Source organism: Apodemus sylvaticus, chromosome 4 (assembly GCF_947179515.1).
Source record: "Apodemus sylvaticus chromosome 4, mApoSyl1.1, whole genome shotgun sequence".
Lineage (NCBI taxonomy): Eukaryota > Metazoa > Chordata > Mammalia > Rodentia > Muridae > Apodemus > Apodemus sylvaticus.
In genome coordinates, this window is record NC_067475.1 from 43,936,328 (window position 1) to 43,952,280 (window position 15,953).

A 15,953-nucleotide genomic window follows, 5' to 3' on the forward strand; every position below is an offset into this window, starting at 1 on the left:
ATGGCCACCTTATGAGCAAGGCCAACCTAGCTTCTGTGCTGATGGGGAAGCCTAAGACATAAGAGGGTTCGAAGACAGAAGACAGGCTCAGCTGTCTGAGCAATTGGACCACCACGACTGGAGACTCCTGGTACCTTGGTAAGAACATCTTGGCATCCTCTGGGCATTCATTAATGGATGTCAAATGTATGAATGATGCCCATAAGTACCATATGGAGGAAAAACTACACATATGTATACAGCCCAAATTTCGATCATACATGTTTATATTAGAATAGATAATTGTATTAAATCTAGACAACTAAATTAGAATATTACTTTATCTGAAAACAAAACTGTGTAGCTGATAGGGATATTAATGGGGTAATGCGTTGTCTACATATTATAAATACTCAATATGTTATAGCAAATATGTGAATACATGAATAGTAGCAATATCTATAGTGATGGCAAACTCCAATACAATCTCCATGCCCAGATAGTACTGTAGAAACAGGATTAGTGACTAGAGATGTGCAGATCACAGTTCTTTTCCTGTCTATCTGTATAGCATTCTAACAGGGAATTTATTTATTGGGGGATAAATATTAAATATATTCAATTAACAATTCTGAGTCTATAGAATGCTCACCAGTTAAGAATGGCAGTGACTTTGTCAGAGAACCCAAGTTCAGTTTTTTATCACCTATTTCTGGTGACTTGCATTATTCCAGTCCTAATTTATTCTAATTCTGTGAGCATCTATACTAACAAAGACAGGTAAACAGGCACACACACACATAAACAAACACACATACAGTTAAACTGCAATAAAATATTTTAAAACAACAATATCTTTGTTCTACAGAGTTATACAAATTTACTCCATGATGTCTCGCAGTGCAGATATATCTAAAAAGCATGGAATGGATTTATGATATGGCTGAATTAGGAACAATAAAAGGGATATGTTTCTGAAATAGACCCCTATGTAGCTGTTTTGACTTTAAGATATATGATAATTTTATTACTAAAAAGTTAAAATTTATGGGGGTAATGTCTTGGCTGTCAAAAGACTAAGAAGCTAAACTGGATTCTTATCTCCCAGGTTAAAACATTAAATTAAAAATTAAAGGCAGAACATATCTAAATCCCAGATCTGGGGCTGTGGAAACAAAAAGACCTCCAAGGCTTGCTTGTTAGCCAGTCTAGACAAATCTGTGTACTCTAGATTCAGTGAGAGACTATGTTTCAAAACCTTATCTGGAAAAATAACTGATGAATCACAGCAGATGTCAACCTCTGGTTTCTTCATTCATATACATGCCCATGTGTGTGGCACACAGATGCACACACACACACACACACACACACACACACACACGCACAAAATGGCTTATGTTTCCTCTGTCAGAATTACTAATACTGATTATGAATACAGTATTACTGTATTACTAATACATGATACTAATTATATAATGATCTTATGTACTCAGACAAGATTACTTTTATGCATTTTCCTAATAGTATGTGATTCCTATTTTGTCTTCCCAACAATCCTCTGCATGTTCAAGACTTCAATAATCCAATTCTTAAAACATCATCTGTGCATGCAGAAATTCCATTGATGTTTTCAGTTTTAGACAGGTATAGAAAACAAAACAGGAGATGAGAAATTTTAAATTGGCTTCTTCTCCTGTGATTGAGATCAATACTCAGAAGAGTCGATTGCTTTATGTGTTAACTATCTGTTCAAGTGGCTGAGAGAGAACACTCAATATGCTGGTGGCAAATAATCTATTTATTCATTTGTTTCATGTGTCTGTGAAAAGTTTACCAAACTCTTCCTCAAAATTGTTATGTGGTAAGTGTTTATTTGCCACAAATATCTCCAATCCATAATGTGATTGCAGCAAAATATTGAGGAATCCTACTTTTTTAAGGTTAAGAGATAATACCTTAATGAATTTGTCAATTTATGTGGACATCTGACACTTATTAAAAGAGGATTTAGTAATGAAAGACATGTATTACTAAAAACTCAATCAGGTGCTTCATCCATAGGTACACATTTGTAGTGTAGGATTTGCATTTCTATGATAAGACAGCTTTACACAGATATTTTACATAAATAAAATGTTATTTTTCTGTTACTTATTCAGATGTGAGTCCAGGTCAAGGGTTATTTTATGTGATGCCCACAGCCTTTTGTACTATTTCCCATAAACAAAGCAGTCCTCCATTTCATCATGATAATTTAGCTTTAATCAAGCTTGACAGGTTGGTTTCCCTTCCATCTTTTTCATTTCTTAAAATTTAAATGTACATTTATGGAGAAAATGATCCATACATTTGTTTTAAATATCACTTGTCACTATTGTAAAACATAATATCTCAAAGAAAGCAATCTAGTTATTTTGGGACAGTAGCTTTTACGAAGATTGAGTTGGGGAATGAAGAAGAGGGAGCAAAAGCCATCTTTGATGTTATTTAACACAAAAGCAAACACAGATCTTTTTATATTTGGCATTAAAAATCTGATCATTTGCCTCCCTAAAGAAAGCACACCCAGCTTTTATACAGACAGCACAGTGAAGAATAATAATATTTCTGTTTACTGAGATATCAGCTGGCATTTCCCTACAAGTCAATGGCCTATTGCTGCTACAGCATATTAGACCTCAATGTGGCATCTACAAATGTCAAGAGTATAAAAAAAATATAGTTTGAAAATCAAAAGCTGCCTCCAATACTCTCCCCCAAAATAAAACAAAGCAGGGGGGGGGCAGCGTTGAGCTAAATGTATTTGCTGCAGGAATCAGGGCAATATTCAGCTGTCAATCTAGAAAAACAAGGGAGCCACACTGGTGTAGCAATGGATAATGAAACTTCCAGCAGATGTTCAGGCAGGGCTCTAATTCTGACTGAACTCCCTTGGTGAGCATTTAATTTCTTTATCATATGCAGGCTCGGCAAATTGTACTTCATCAAAGATGTGTTGTGAAATATTAATATTTCATATGATAACAAAACTCCACAGACTAGCCTTTGTCATATTATGAGCATCCAAATTTCAAATGTCAAGATTCTGAATTATAATAAGTTTTAAACAGACCCTAGAATTGGCATAATAAATTATAATAAGGCCAATCCAAATTGGTCTGATGTAATGTCACACACATGTATATTATATGTGATATTTTAATACCTGTCTCTAGGAAAGGTTATGTGTGGGGAAAATGAGAGTTCACATGTCGTGTTTGAACACATTTCATCCATAAGAAAGTACAATTTCTCATAAGATGCAATTATACATTCACAACAGGCTTTATCAGGAATTAAGAATGATGTAAGAAACAAACTAGTTGACTAGGAATTAGAATGTTCTATAAGCTCATGAATGGGCAGTATCTTATTTTGACACACCATTACTCATGTGCAAGATGGCACTGTGAATTTTTCCATTACAATTTGCACAGATAAGCCTAAAATAGTTTTTGCACTCTAGTTTTGTACTCATGATCCAAATAAACAAAGTGAAGTCATCATTTTGTTTTATGTGCCAGATTTATATATATATATATGTATTTATATATATATTTATGTATATATATATATTTATGTATATATATATATGTGTGTGTATGTATTTGTTCATGTCTTCTATTTTGATCCTTAGCACAGACATCAGAACGGATAGATTATATTTAAATAGGAAGTTTAGAAGGAAGTTAGATTCTAAATTTGTTTCTGCAGGTGATCTTAATAAAGGAAACAGTGTCCATGCATCTGAATGACACAGGGTCATCAAGGAATGCATGTCACCAACAGAGGGAACGAAGCTGGCTCTGATGATTCAGAATTCAAATTTGGAAAGCCAGCAGCAAGTCCAAGCCACCCATCTTCCTCCTCATAATTCTTCACTGACCTCATAATTCACCATATTAAATACCTGTATGTATTTTACATAGCACAACTAATATATCACTAAATGCTTTAGAGACTTTTGAAAATAACAGATCAAACATTTGATTACAGCCTCCATAATTCTTAAAGGATGATGAGAAACAAGGACAAATATACTATCAATATTCTATAAGAATGGACCCAACTCTTCCATAATATTTTAAAATCTGAATCCAGACTATTAAATTTAATATTTTTTTAGTAAGAGTTTTTCTCAATTCTTATTTTAGTAAGAGATTTTCTTGATTTTCACATATACTTTTCTGTTTAAGTATGACAATCCTTAAGAAATATTTTTTCCTTGCTCTGATTTTTTCTAACTTCTGAAGGTTTTCTTGATTCCTGGGCCACCTTTACCCAACCTCTTGTAAAACTGTCAGTCTAAGACAGCTATAATACTTGAAGGATAATAATGTCAACTATTGATCCCAGTAAAAGAAAATAATAGGAGAAAATGAGCTTAATGGGGCGTGTTTGTTTTTTGTTATTTCCTTTGCCCAAGGATAAGATTGATTTAAATGATATTTTCTTTAGCCACTAATTCCATACATTCTTGTACATTAATTATTGCTAAGTACAACTTAGTGCTAATCACATTGATGAGGCTTATCCTCCAAAACCTTCTCAATATATGATCTTCAAAATGCTAAATTAGACCTGAACTTATCACCATGTAAAATGTCTGTCTTCTGTCCCACAAACGGCCCAACATTGGTAGTGTGCATTTAGATGCTTTATGTATTTAAAGTTATCTTAAATTTACTTGATTGCTTGTGTGTATGTTCACCTTTTCATGTGAGTACATGCCCTTGCCATAGTGCTCGTGTAGCTGACAGAGGAAATCATTTAAGAGCCAATTTTACCATCTCAGTTCTAGGACCCAAGCCTGAGTCACTAGCCTTGGATGCAAGAACCAAGTGAAACTGAGCAGGTTGTTGGCAGTGCTTTTTTTTTTTTTTTACTAAATATTTGATTTCAAATTTAATCATCCATTTCCTAAGTATGCAACACTCTTTATAAAAGCATAAAACCATATGGTCACAAGGAATTCTATTGAGAGTGTATTTTTTTAGTAATATAATATATATTATTACACCCAACAAAACCATTACAGTGAGAAAGTCTGTAAAATATATAGTGAATAGCAGAATTTCATGCAAACCAAATCCATTGTTTTCCTAGCTTTGAATCGAAACATATGTTCTGATTTACACACATGCTCAAGTCACCAAATAATAATGTCAAAACAAAGAATAAAAACAGAAACTCTCATCTTATCAGGCACCACCCCCGATGGGATATATATTCAAATGGAATAAAATGAGTATGTCACCAATCTATATTCCCATGTTAATTGTTGCACTATTCACAATGGCACAAAAATGGAAACACATCTACTATTCATCAAGAGATGCACAAATGAAGGAAATATAGTCCAGGTGCACAACGAAGTACATTTTAGCTGTTCAAATGGAATCCCGAATTCACAGCCACATTGATGGAACTCAAAATTATTATGTTAACTGAAATAAACCAGTCACAGGGAAGGCTTGATACACATGGTTTCATTTACTCATCTAGTAGCAGCTTCAAGAGAAAAACAGAGTGGAAGGTTTGAGTCACATAGTATTTACTAAATTTGGGGTCAGTGGGAAGAGAAAGTCATAGAGGGAAATGGATCAGTTAGATTAAAATTAGGTAGAAAGCAATTCTAGAGAACTACGCCCCCAAAATCATGACTATAAATACCAGTAATGTACTTTGCATTTCAAAGAGGTGAATGGAAAGAGTTTGAAAGCTTTCTTCATAAGGGAAGACAGGAATGCTTCCCTTTTGTTATTTACATATAAATAGCCAAACATCATATTATATTCTAATATAAACAAAGTAAATTCAATTAAAACACGAATTAGTGATTGTTTAATAACTACTATACTAGCGTGAGATTTTGTTTATTTGTTTGTTTATGTATAGTTTTTTGAGACAGCTCTCATGTAACCCAGACTGATAGCTGAAGCTGGCCTTGAATTTTGGATCATTCTGCCTTCATTTTCTTAGTGGTAGGATCACTGGCATGTTCCACCATACATGGTTTATGTGGTGCTGAAGATTGAAATTGGAGATTTCCTTGTAGAAAAGATTTATCAACCGTGATATGTCCTCAACCAAAACATGGTTCTGACATTCTGAGACAATACAAAATGAGAGGATAGTCCACACTGCTCAAAGAAATTGAAGCACTAATGTTTAATGTTTTCAACTCATTTATCAATTAGCATCTCTGATGTTAAAAATCTTTCCAACACATCATATTCATCTCTTATTGAAAATGCATGCCAGACATTTGCACGTAACTTCAAACATATTTTCTTACCTTGTCAAGAGAGAAAGTTTTGGTCAAAGCAAAACCCCATCCAGCTTCAAAGGCCCTTCGAATCATTGGTGTGCTCGTGGCTGGTGTTGCACTGGCAAGGCCAAAGGGATTGGGAAACCTCAACCCTGCCATTTCCACGCTGATGTCTACTAGGTCAATAGGAGTGTAAAACAGGGGCAGTGTAGGCTGAGAATGCACCAAGTTTCCATATTGTGCCTGCAAGAAAGAAATCAGCAATAACTGCTCTTGTAGTATACTTGAACTGCCGTATAAGCTTTCCCCAAATTTCCTCATAGCATGCAAATGAATATAGACTCCATTAGGCTATCTCCCTATGGGAAAACTGCCTGGAAGTCAGAATTCAGTGGTCCAGCATCCATAATTGTTATTTTCAAAGTTAAATGATACCATAGAGAAACAGAAGGAAAATTAAATTAAACAAACAAAACACTCTCTAATTCAAATGAACTAAAAGTCAAACACAAAATGAATCATATTTGAATTTATCTTTCTGGTTCCGTTAGCCCAGCTTCTTTTTTGCTTAATTTATCAAAATGTCTTAGTGCTGAGATATGGGCCAGTGAAAGTGAGTAGGTCCAAATTCCATTTCCAAGTAATCTTATTGCTCTGGATGTGGGTCCAAGAAAGCCCCGTACCCTGTCCTTATCTCTTCTCCTTTGAAGCTCCCAGGCCAGCAGTGGAGCTTCACTCATTTCCTTGGGGATTGGAGGAGTTCGCTTTTTCAGAAACTTAAAAGATACCAGTTTACACTAGCAACATCAGTTGGCACTTAGAAATGCATATAATCTCTGTTTAGTAACCAAGCTAGTATGATGTTTTAATGAAAACAGCGAGGTAACCTGGCTTACTAAAGGATAGAATGTGTTTGCTCAGGGTCCTCTCCTCTTTCCTTCCCCTCTCTCTGTACTCTCTCTTTCCCTTCTCATTCGCATGCTCTTCTCTCCTGTCTTCTTCTCCCTTGTTTATCTATGAAAGACAAATACTTGAAAATTACAAAAAAAAATGATGAATATTCTCAGCCAAAGTAGTTACTGAATGGACACAGGGCTACTTAATTCAAAAGTGGAACTCCATTCTCTTGTGAATCATCACTCAAAAGAAAAGTTATTTGAGCAGAACCTTAATTTTATAGGCATGTGTCTTGTGTAGATAAAGATTACCATGACTTGCATAGAAATCATTTTCAGTCCTCAACTGAAAGCAGAGAAAAGCTCACTTAATATGCTAAAAGGCATCAAACTTGCCAGTTGAAAGGCTATTGTGTTTCTGGTTTTGCAGAAAAGGGAGTCGGATGACATCTAGGCTTTCGCTATGGACACTTCACCAGGGACCTCTGGTTTAAATGGATCCCTCCCTCCTGCATCCCCTCCTCTTTTCCTCCCTTCCTAATCAAATTCAAGTTTGCTACATCTAACCTACATCCTCCCCTCAAGAAGCACATGTTTGGAAAGTTTCATTGTACTCTGCTCTTGTCTTCACATGGACTCGACATACAATTTAAAGTGTAAACTAAGGGTGTGAATGAATGCTGTAGGAAGGCAGTGTATAGTTCGAAGTGTGTTTCTGGGGTTGGGAAGGCACTAGATAGATGGATGGACAAAATACACCCTTGGTATTGGCAGCATTTTAACTCAATTTGACCACAGTTTGAACATAGCCAAGTTTGTATTAGGTTAGAGTAAGGGAGACATTTCAACATGAGAAATAAGTAAACAGTAGCAAAATCAGAAGCACTGTCCCTATATGCATATTCACAGGCACAACACTGGGTACCACTGTGAATGATGCCCACAGTGAGAGTACAGAAGGCTCTTTATACCTCTGACACGAAATGAATGACAGTTTTCTTCTTTCCACAGCTGGGCAACCTCAATGCTGCAGATGGATTTCAGTTTGTAATAACTGCAGCTATGACAGTGCTAGGGGGCATCCCAAGGCAGACACCACACACACACACACACACACACACACACACACACACACACAGACACACACAAACAGAGACACACACCCAGACACACGCCCACACACAGATTCACAGACACACACACAGACACAGACACACGGACACACACACACACCCAGATGCACACATATATTTCAGCTTCCATTGCTTAATATATGTAGTTGTAAAACCTAAAGCCCAGTTCTAAAATTCTTAAGAAGGTTGCCATTTGATTTCATTTAAGTTTATCCAAAAGAAAACTAAATATAGTGAGCAAGGAAGATTTAAACATACACATATTGGCAAAGCTCTTTCAAATGAGAGGGTCATAGGTTATGTATCTCACAATATGTATAGTACTGCCGTGTGTGTGTGTGTGTGTGTGTGTGTGTGTGTGTGTGTTCACATATAAAGTTGCATTTGCTTTGTCTTGGTGTCCCATAACACAGCTCTGCCCTAAGCTGTGCCTCTTTTCCTGCATTAGATAGAAGTCTTTTCCTCCAGTACCTGACTCTATGGACTGAATCTCAAATTTCAGCTCTCACTGAAGGACCAATACCTCCAAATCCTATGCTCAGCCGCAAACTGAGATTTCCAAGAGGTTTCAGCACCTTTGGCTGCTGCTGTGCTGGGTGCCCTCATACCAAACAGCTTTAAATTGGACCTTATTGCATTCTTCTCTAAAACACGCAGTATCCAGATTTTCAATTTCAGACAATACTATTTTCCCAGTCACCTGGTAGTGTTAGCAAATAACAGATATGATAGAGATGTTGAACAGCAGAGATTATTAGTTCCCTGCAATTTCCACTTCGGAAAGGCATTATATGTCAGCATCAGAAATGACACAGAAGCAACGAGCACATCGACTGAAAGGTTGTTTACCATGTATTAACTGGGGAAAATAATATAGCACTATACAGAAATGAAGGAAACTACATATATGTGGATAAACATCCATCAGGACATATGTGTATGCATCTGTGTCCGCGTATTCACATCACTAGGCCACTGTGTTTGATTTTTATTTTTTATACCTTCCTTTTTAAATCTTTATATTTTTAATTAACAGTAGTCATTTCATTTCATTGTAGTACATGAAGCAAACAGATTTTAAGGTGCTTTACAACAATTATTTAAATTTTTTCTCTAGGTTGGCAACTTACAATTTGGCTTTATGTACTTTATGGGCTTCAAGGTGATCCTATGATATATGGATATGGAATGATATAATAAGTGTTGTTAACCTATACATCCTCTAGCATCACTAACATCCACTGTAGTAAGAACATTTGGAATGCACTCTCAATGATCCCAAAACCTTCACTCTTCTCTTTTCAGCCATATTAACTACTTATTCAGAAACATCCAAAAAGTATTGTTTCCTTGATTATGACTCTGAATTCAGCAAGTTGTGGTGGCACAAGCTTGTAGGATTTGCTGAAGGAGGCAGAGGCAGGAGGATCTCGAGTTCGAGGCCAGCCTGGGCTACACATTTTGGTGGCCTGGCGGTGGTGGCACACACCTTTAATCCCAGCACTTGGGAGGCAGAGGTAGGTGGATTTCCTGAGGCCAGCCTGGAGTACAGAGTGAGTTTCAGGACGGACAGCCAGGACTACACAGAGAAACACTGTCTCAAAAAATCCAGACCTGTAGAGTAATTTTAGTTAGCAACATGTCTGCTCTGGCCAGGGATCATATTCAAAGAGCTTCTAGGTCTGTGTGATATGGCTGAAATGGCACAACTTTAATCCCTCTGGCTAGTACACACCCTTAGTACACACCTTTAATCCAAAACAATGAAAGTGAATTTAGTTTGTAGAAAGAAGCAGCCACATTCGAAAATGATGTCCAATTGAGGGACAGACAAAGGGATAAACCAAAGGAAGATTTGAAAGAACGAGATAGGATATGCCCAACTCTCAGAAGAACAGCTGAAGAAAGAGAGGCTACTTAAGAGTAGGTCGGAGTGACTCAAGAGAGAGGGCATTTCAGTGAGTACAGTTCAGTTGAAAGTTCAGGTGAGCAACGCAGTTCAGCTGAGTTCATGTGCTTATGCTCATTTTGTGCTGTCAGTCCAGTTTGTTTTGTGGAATTAAGAGGCAGTTCTTGTTAGCAGAGCATTTCAGTGAGAAGCCAAGAAAAGCCAGTTAGCTTGGAGAGAAATTTGAGACACAACAGTTGAGTTGAACCAGCCAGAGTTCAGAAAGAACTAGAAAGGGGAATGGAGAGAGCATACACTACCAGCTTAACGACACACCTGAAAACCCTGGAACAAAAAGAAGCCAATTCACCCAGGAGGAATAGAAGACAGGAAATCATCAAACTCAGGGTTGAAGTCAATCAAGTGAAAACAAAGAGAACCATACAAAGAATCAACGAATCCAGGAACTGGTTCTTTGAGAAAATCAACTAGATAAACCCTTAGCCAGAAGGGGGAACTTACTTAACAGTAAGTCTCCAAGATGACAATTACATCTGGTAAATAAAAGTTACTTTCACATAAAACTCATGTACACTTTCTTCACTCTTAGCATCCATGCATGACTAACATTCTACCTGCTGATTCTGTTTGTTTGTTTTGCATTAAATGTTTTATGTTATTTTTTTTTCTCCATGGCTGGCTTATTCTTCTTATGTAATGTTTTCCACTTAGATTCAATATATATCACATGACAGAATTTCATTCATTAAAGGGTGAATAATATTCCACTGTATATGCATACCACATGATTGAATCTATTCAATAGTTAGGTTCACTACATAAGCTGACTATTAGGAACAGTCTATAAACATAGGTCGTATAGACAGCTTTCCAATTTTTGAAAGATACCTCTAGAATTTGCATTGTTAGATCACATGAATTTTCTAGTTTTAGTTATCTGAGGAACTTAGATACAGTCTTCCACAAAGATCATGATAATTTATGTTCCCACAAAGAATATAAGTAATAAAAGGTTCCATCTTCTCCTCCACATCCTCTTCAACATTTATCCCCTCTAGTCTTTTCCATGCTACCATTTGATAGGTATTCTGGTGATTTGCCAATGCTGACTTGACTGGATTTGGAATTACCTGAAATATGCCTCTCAGCATGTTTTTGTGAAGTATTTTCTCAAGTTTAGTAACAAAACATACCCAGAAACCTTTGCAGTTATAGTAAAAGGAAGGCAAGTAACATCTTGAGCTAACAGCAGAGCAAATCAGTGTAACCTCCATGCTTTTCAAGGAACGTAAAATACCATCAAGCCAGTTGGATCAGGGAATAGATTTCTTGCAAGAACTACTCAAAAGATCACTGTATGAAATCATGAAAGTAAAGTCTTGCTCACAACATAGACTCAAGCATGTTATACATGCCAGGAATTTGGGATGTCCACTGAGGAGAACTTCTTTCAGGAAGTAAACCTTGCTTAGGAGAAATGACCTTCAGGTAATACCACCAGAGGGCCAGTGTATTAGAGGATGTTGAAGCACTGGTGGTCCATGAGTGTCTAAATGCCAGGGATGGAAGAGCAACATTCACTGTAACATTATCTACCCTATAGGATTTATCATAAGTCAGCCAAATTTTCCTTTCTACTTCACAATTTTCTGTTTTGCAATGAGACTATGTACTCCTTGCTCTGCCAATGTATATCGGAAATAGATATCTTGTATATTGGATTTTATAGGGGCCTGTAATTAAGAGATTACTTTGAATCTTTGACTGTCTTGACACTTTGAACTTGAGCTTTTGGAGCCATTTGGAAACTGCTGAGATTTTGTGCTCTTACAAGTAAATTCGGTGCACTTCCTATTGTGTTCATTGTGAGTCTTGAGATGGAGGGTTATAAATGATTGATTAACTATGCTTGGGTGTTAAGCAGACAAAGAAGAGACTCAACTGAATTGGTTTTGGAATCATGTAGGAAGAACAACTCTGAGTGTTTTTGAAGGCATTCCAGAAGTACTGAAATTGAGAAGATACACTCTCAATGTAGGTCTTCCTATCTCATGGACTAAAGACCATAAGTAAATGACAGGGGAAAAGTAGAAGGTGGGGCAGGTAGTGCTCCTTTTCTCCTTTTATCTTCTGTGGGGACGTGAAGAGGCAGACATCCCCACACCTGCATACTCTCTTTGCCAAGGTGCTACCTACTGCTATGATATCTCTTCTAAAAGGGTGAGTCTAAAATAAGCCTTCTTTTCCTAAGATGCTTCTTGTGGTATTTTCATCTAGCATAAGAGAAGAAATATAAGAAGTGAGATATAGCATCTCACCCTCACTGTGGTATGGTATTAATTTTCTCTATCAATGATATTAAGCATATATATGTATATATATATATATATATATATATCTTTTGGTATTTGTATATTTTGGAAGAATTATATATTTGTGTACCTTATGTATTTCTAAACTCTTTGGATTGTTTTCTCAATATTATGTCATTTCATTTGTTCTCCTAATATTTTAACCTTTAAATCTCTATTGGATACATAGCACCCTGTAGTTTTCTATTCATACCGCCAATTGATTCCTTCTGTGTACAGAAAATTGATTGGTTTGTCTAATCATATATGTCTGTACAACTGGAGTCAAGTCCAAAAAATGATTAACAAAGCCATTGTTGCATAATTACTCCCTCTGTTGTCCTCTAGTAATTGGGAAGTTTTTGGTCCCACAATTAATTTTTTAAGGATTTGTTTGTTTTATTTTATGTGTATGGTTATCTTGCCTGCAAGCATGTCTGTGCACCTGGTTGGTGTGCCTGGTGCCTGGGAAATTAGAAGAAGCGTTATATCCCCTGGACCTAGAGTTATGGATGATTGTGGACCCCCAGTTGGTTCAAGGAACAAAACCTAGGTCTTCTGCAAGAATGGCCGAGTCAACTCTACAACTCTAATTCTTTTGTTCACTATTCTGCACGTAGTTATACAGTTTCCCAACTCAGTTATTTAAGCAACTGTCCTTTTCTTATTACATATTCTTTTGTAAATTTGTTGTATTACATGTATGGGTTCATTATTGAGTTCCATATGCTGTCTGCTGTGTTGATATGTTACATGATTAGTTAACATTTGATAGCATACTTAAAACAATCTTTGAAAAGGAACAATAAAGGCCTGAAAGTCATCTAGTGAAGGTCAAGTTAGATATAGCCTGCTGGCTACACTTGAGCACAGATTGTTCTGTTTCGGGAGTTCAGCGTGGTGATCTCTGAAAATTAATAAGATGCAGAACCAGGAAAATCACAGAGATACTTTACTTCAAACCCTTTATTTTACAGAGAAAACCTGTGGACAAATGAATTACATGAGATGCCTAAAGGATCCTCGGCTGCATATGCATAAAACATGTATGAATGTAGTTCTGTACAGTCAGCTGATATAGAGAATACATATTTCAGAAATAAAAGGTTTTACTTAATCATTCATTCTCAACCTCTATGATTGTTCAAAACACACAACAGGAAAAATGAAAATAAAGAAATACAAAAGGCCAAAGTCTTACAGGACTCAGGCGAGGAGAGTAAAAATGGAGACTGAGGGAAAGTACCAAGCCCTTACTAAGGGTAAACATGTCTCTTTCAGAAGCTATTGGTAGACATTTGAGATACTGAAACTGAGAGGAATACCCACATTTTTAAACTTTATTTTCCCTAACAATTTATTTTGAGAAATTAAGTAAGGATTTTAGTCAAATAAAGTACAACTTCCAAAGCTGCCTCGATAGCAGAGATTACAAGAGGCCCTAAATTTATATAGGGCCCTAATTCAAATTTCTCATTTTGTTTCCATTTACAAAATTTAGCAAGTTTGTCACTACCCATAGGATTCCCAAGTGTTTCATATCCTAATGTCAAAATGAATCCTTCACCCTACCCTGACTGTTTCTCAACAATGTCCTTTTGCTTCAAGAGATTGAACCATTCTTTCTGTTGCATGTAAAACATCACTTGTGAATGGATCTATCTGTAATATTTTTCAGGGTGTTTTAGTGGGGAGTGATACGTTATTTTTGGTCAGCTGGAGTGCTTTGAAATTTGACAGATGTACATTTCTTTCTTTGCATTTGTTTTTAGGAGTGTGATAAATTCACATCAAATAGTGATTAACCCTATGTTTATTGACCATTTTGCATGAGGCTTATTTTTATTTTTTATAGTTATAAATGAAACATGTTAAAATAATTTTATTCAATGTAGGCAAGCCCTCCTTGAAGCTTAACTTAAAAATGTTTACCTTATGTTTAACCTGATGAAATATATATATATATATATATTGGCACTTGATTGAGAGGTTCCCAAGCATGGACATTGTAGACAAAGATTCCTGTTGTAATGGCAAAATATTGGTGGCCCTGCCAGCTTGCACAACCTCTGCAAAGAGCCCTCTAGTGGCTATAAGTAATACAGTAGGGTATTCAGTTTTACTATGTAAATATATACATTTTATAATTCAGTCACATGGAATGTCAAAGATTTATCTACTTTACATTTGATAAAAATAGTGTTTTCTATAATCTGGACATTTAAAAATTTTACACACACAAATAGATATATATAATATATAGATATATATTATATATATAACATACTATAAACATATTAAATGCATATATAGTGTATGAGTGTTTTTCCTGCATGTGGGTATCTCTGTCATGTGCATGCAGTGTCATTGTAGGCCAGAAGAGGGCATTAGATCCCCTGGAAGTAGAATTATATATAATTGACAGTAGCTTGATGAGGTTTCTGGGTACAAGACCACTACCCAAGAGCACCAGGTGCTCTGAACCACTGAGCCATCTCCAATTCCCCTCCTTTGACTCATGGCTTGAAATGGTCTCTTTCAGTGCCAAGCTGCTATGAGGGTGCAGAGCCACAGCAGACTACTGAAGTTGCTCAGTAGGTGGGCAAACCTAGAAACTCTCAAGTCAACTGAAAGATGCATCCTTCCCTCTTCTTCCCGTATTGTATTCCCTTCATTCTTTCTCATCAGTTGGCTTCTATTTCTTTTCTAAAACGGTCGATATTTTCTTTGTGTAGCCCATTTACTTCCTGTTCTTAAAATTATAAACATATAAAGAGTTTCAAAACTTCTGTTGACCACACCAATTATCCTTCACAAGTATTTCATGAAGCTCTTTTGGAGTGGGTCTCAAACAATTAGGATTCTTAAATTCTTAGGTCAGAGAGGTGGCAAGGCTCATATGAATTCGATACCTAGGACTCACAAAGTGGAAGGAGTGAACCAATTTTTTTCTGACTTCTATATGAATGCTGCAGTACACATATGTCCTCCCCCCCCATTGAATAAATCCATGTACTAATAAGATAAAAGTTTAAGTCACCTGGAGGGATTTACATGTGAATCCAAGGCTACTATTTCCAACTGTGTGTTTAAGTGGAGATGCAGGTTGCTTTAGATATCTATGTTACTGTGCTTTTTATACGCAATCTACTCAATGGGACAAAGATTATTTTAGCTTGCCAGGATATTGAAAAGGTCCCATCAAAGTTCACATCTACTGTAAAGTCTCTTCTTCTACCAAACACAAGCATACTGACTACGTATTCCAAAAAAGCAGGAGTTGCTCATATTCGAATAATGCTTATGCCAGACCCAGGAGTGAATGCTTCATGTTTGTTCTTTAAAACACTTTTCAAAACAGAAATAAAATCT

General features: G+C 36.3%; 1 protein-coding gene across 1 annotated transcript in view; it reads right to left on the bottom strand.

Annotated features, from left to right (window-relative positions):
• Dpyd (dihydropyrimidine dehydrogenase) overlaps positions 1–15,953 on the bottom strand; it is a 900,155-nt gene that overhangs the window by 446,898 nt on the left and 437,304 nt on the right. Inside the window, exon 13 of the mRNA XM_052179342.1 lies at positions 6,320–6,535. Within this exon, the coding sequence (XP_052035302.1) occupies positions 6,320–6,535 (216 nt within the window). The remainder of the gene's footprint in view (positions 1–6,319; positions 6,536–15,953) is intronic.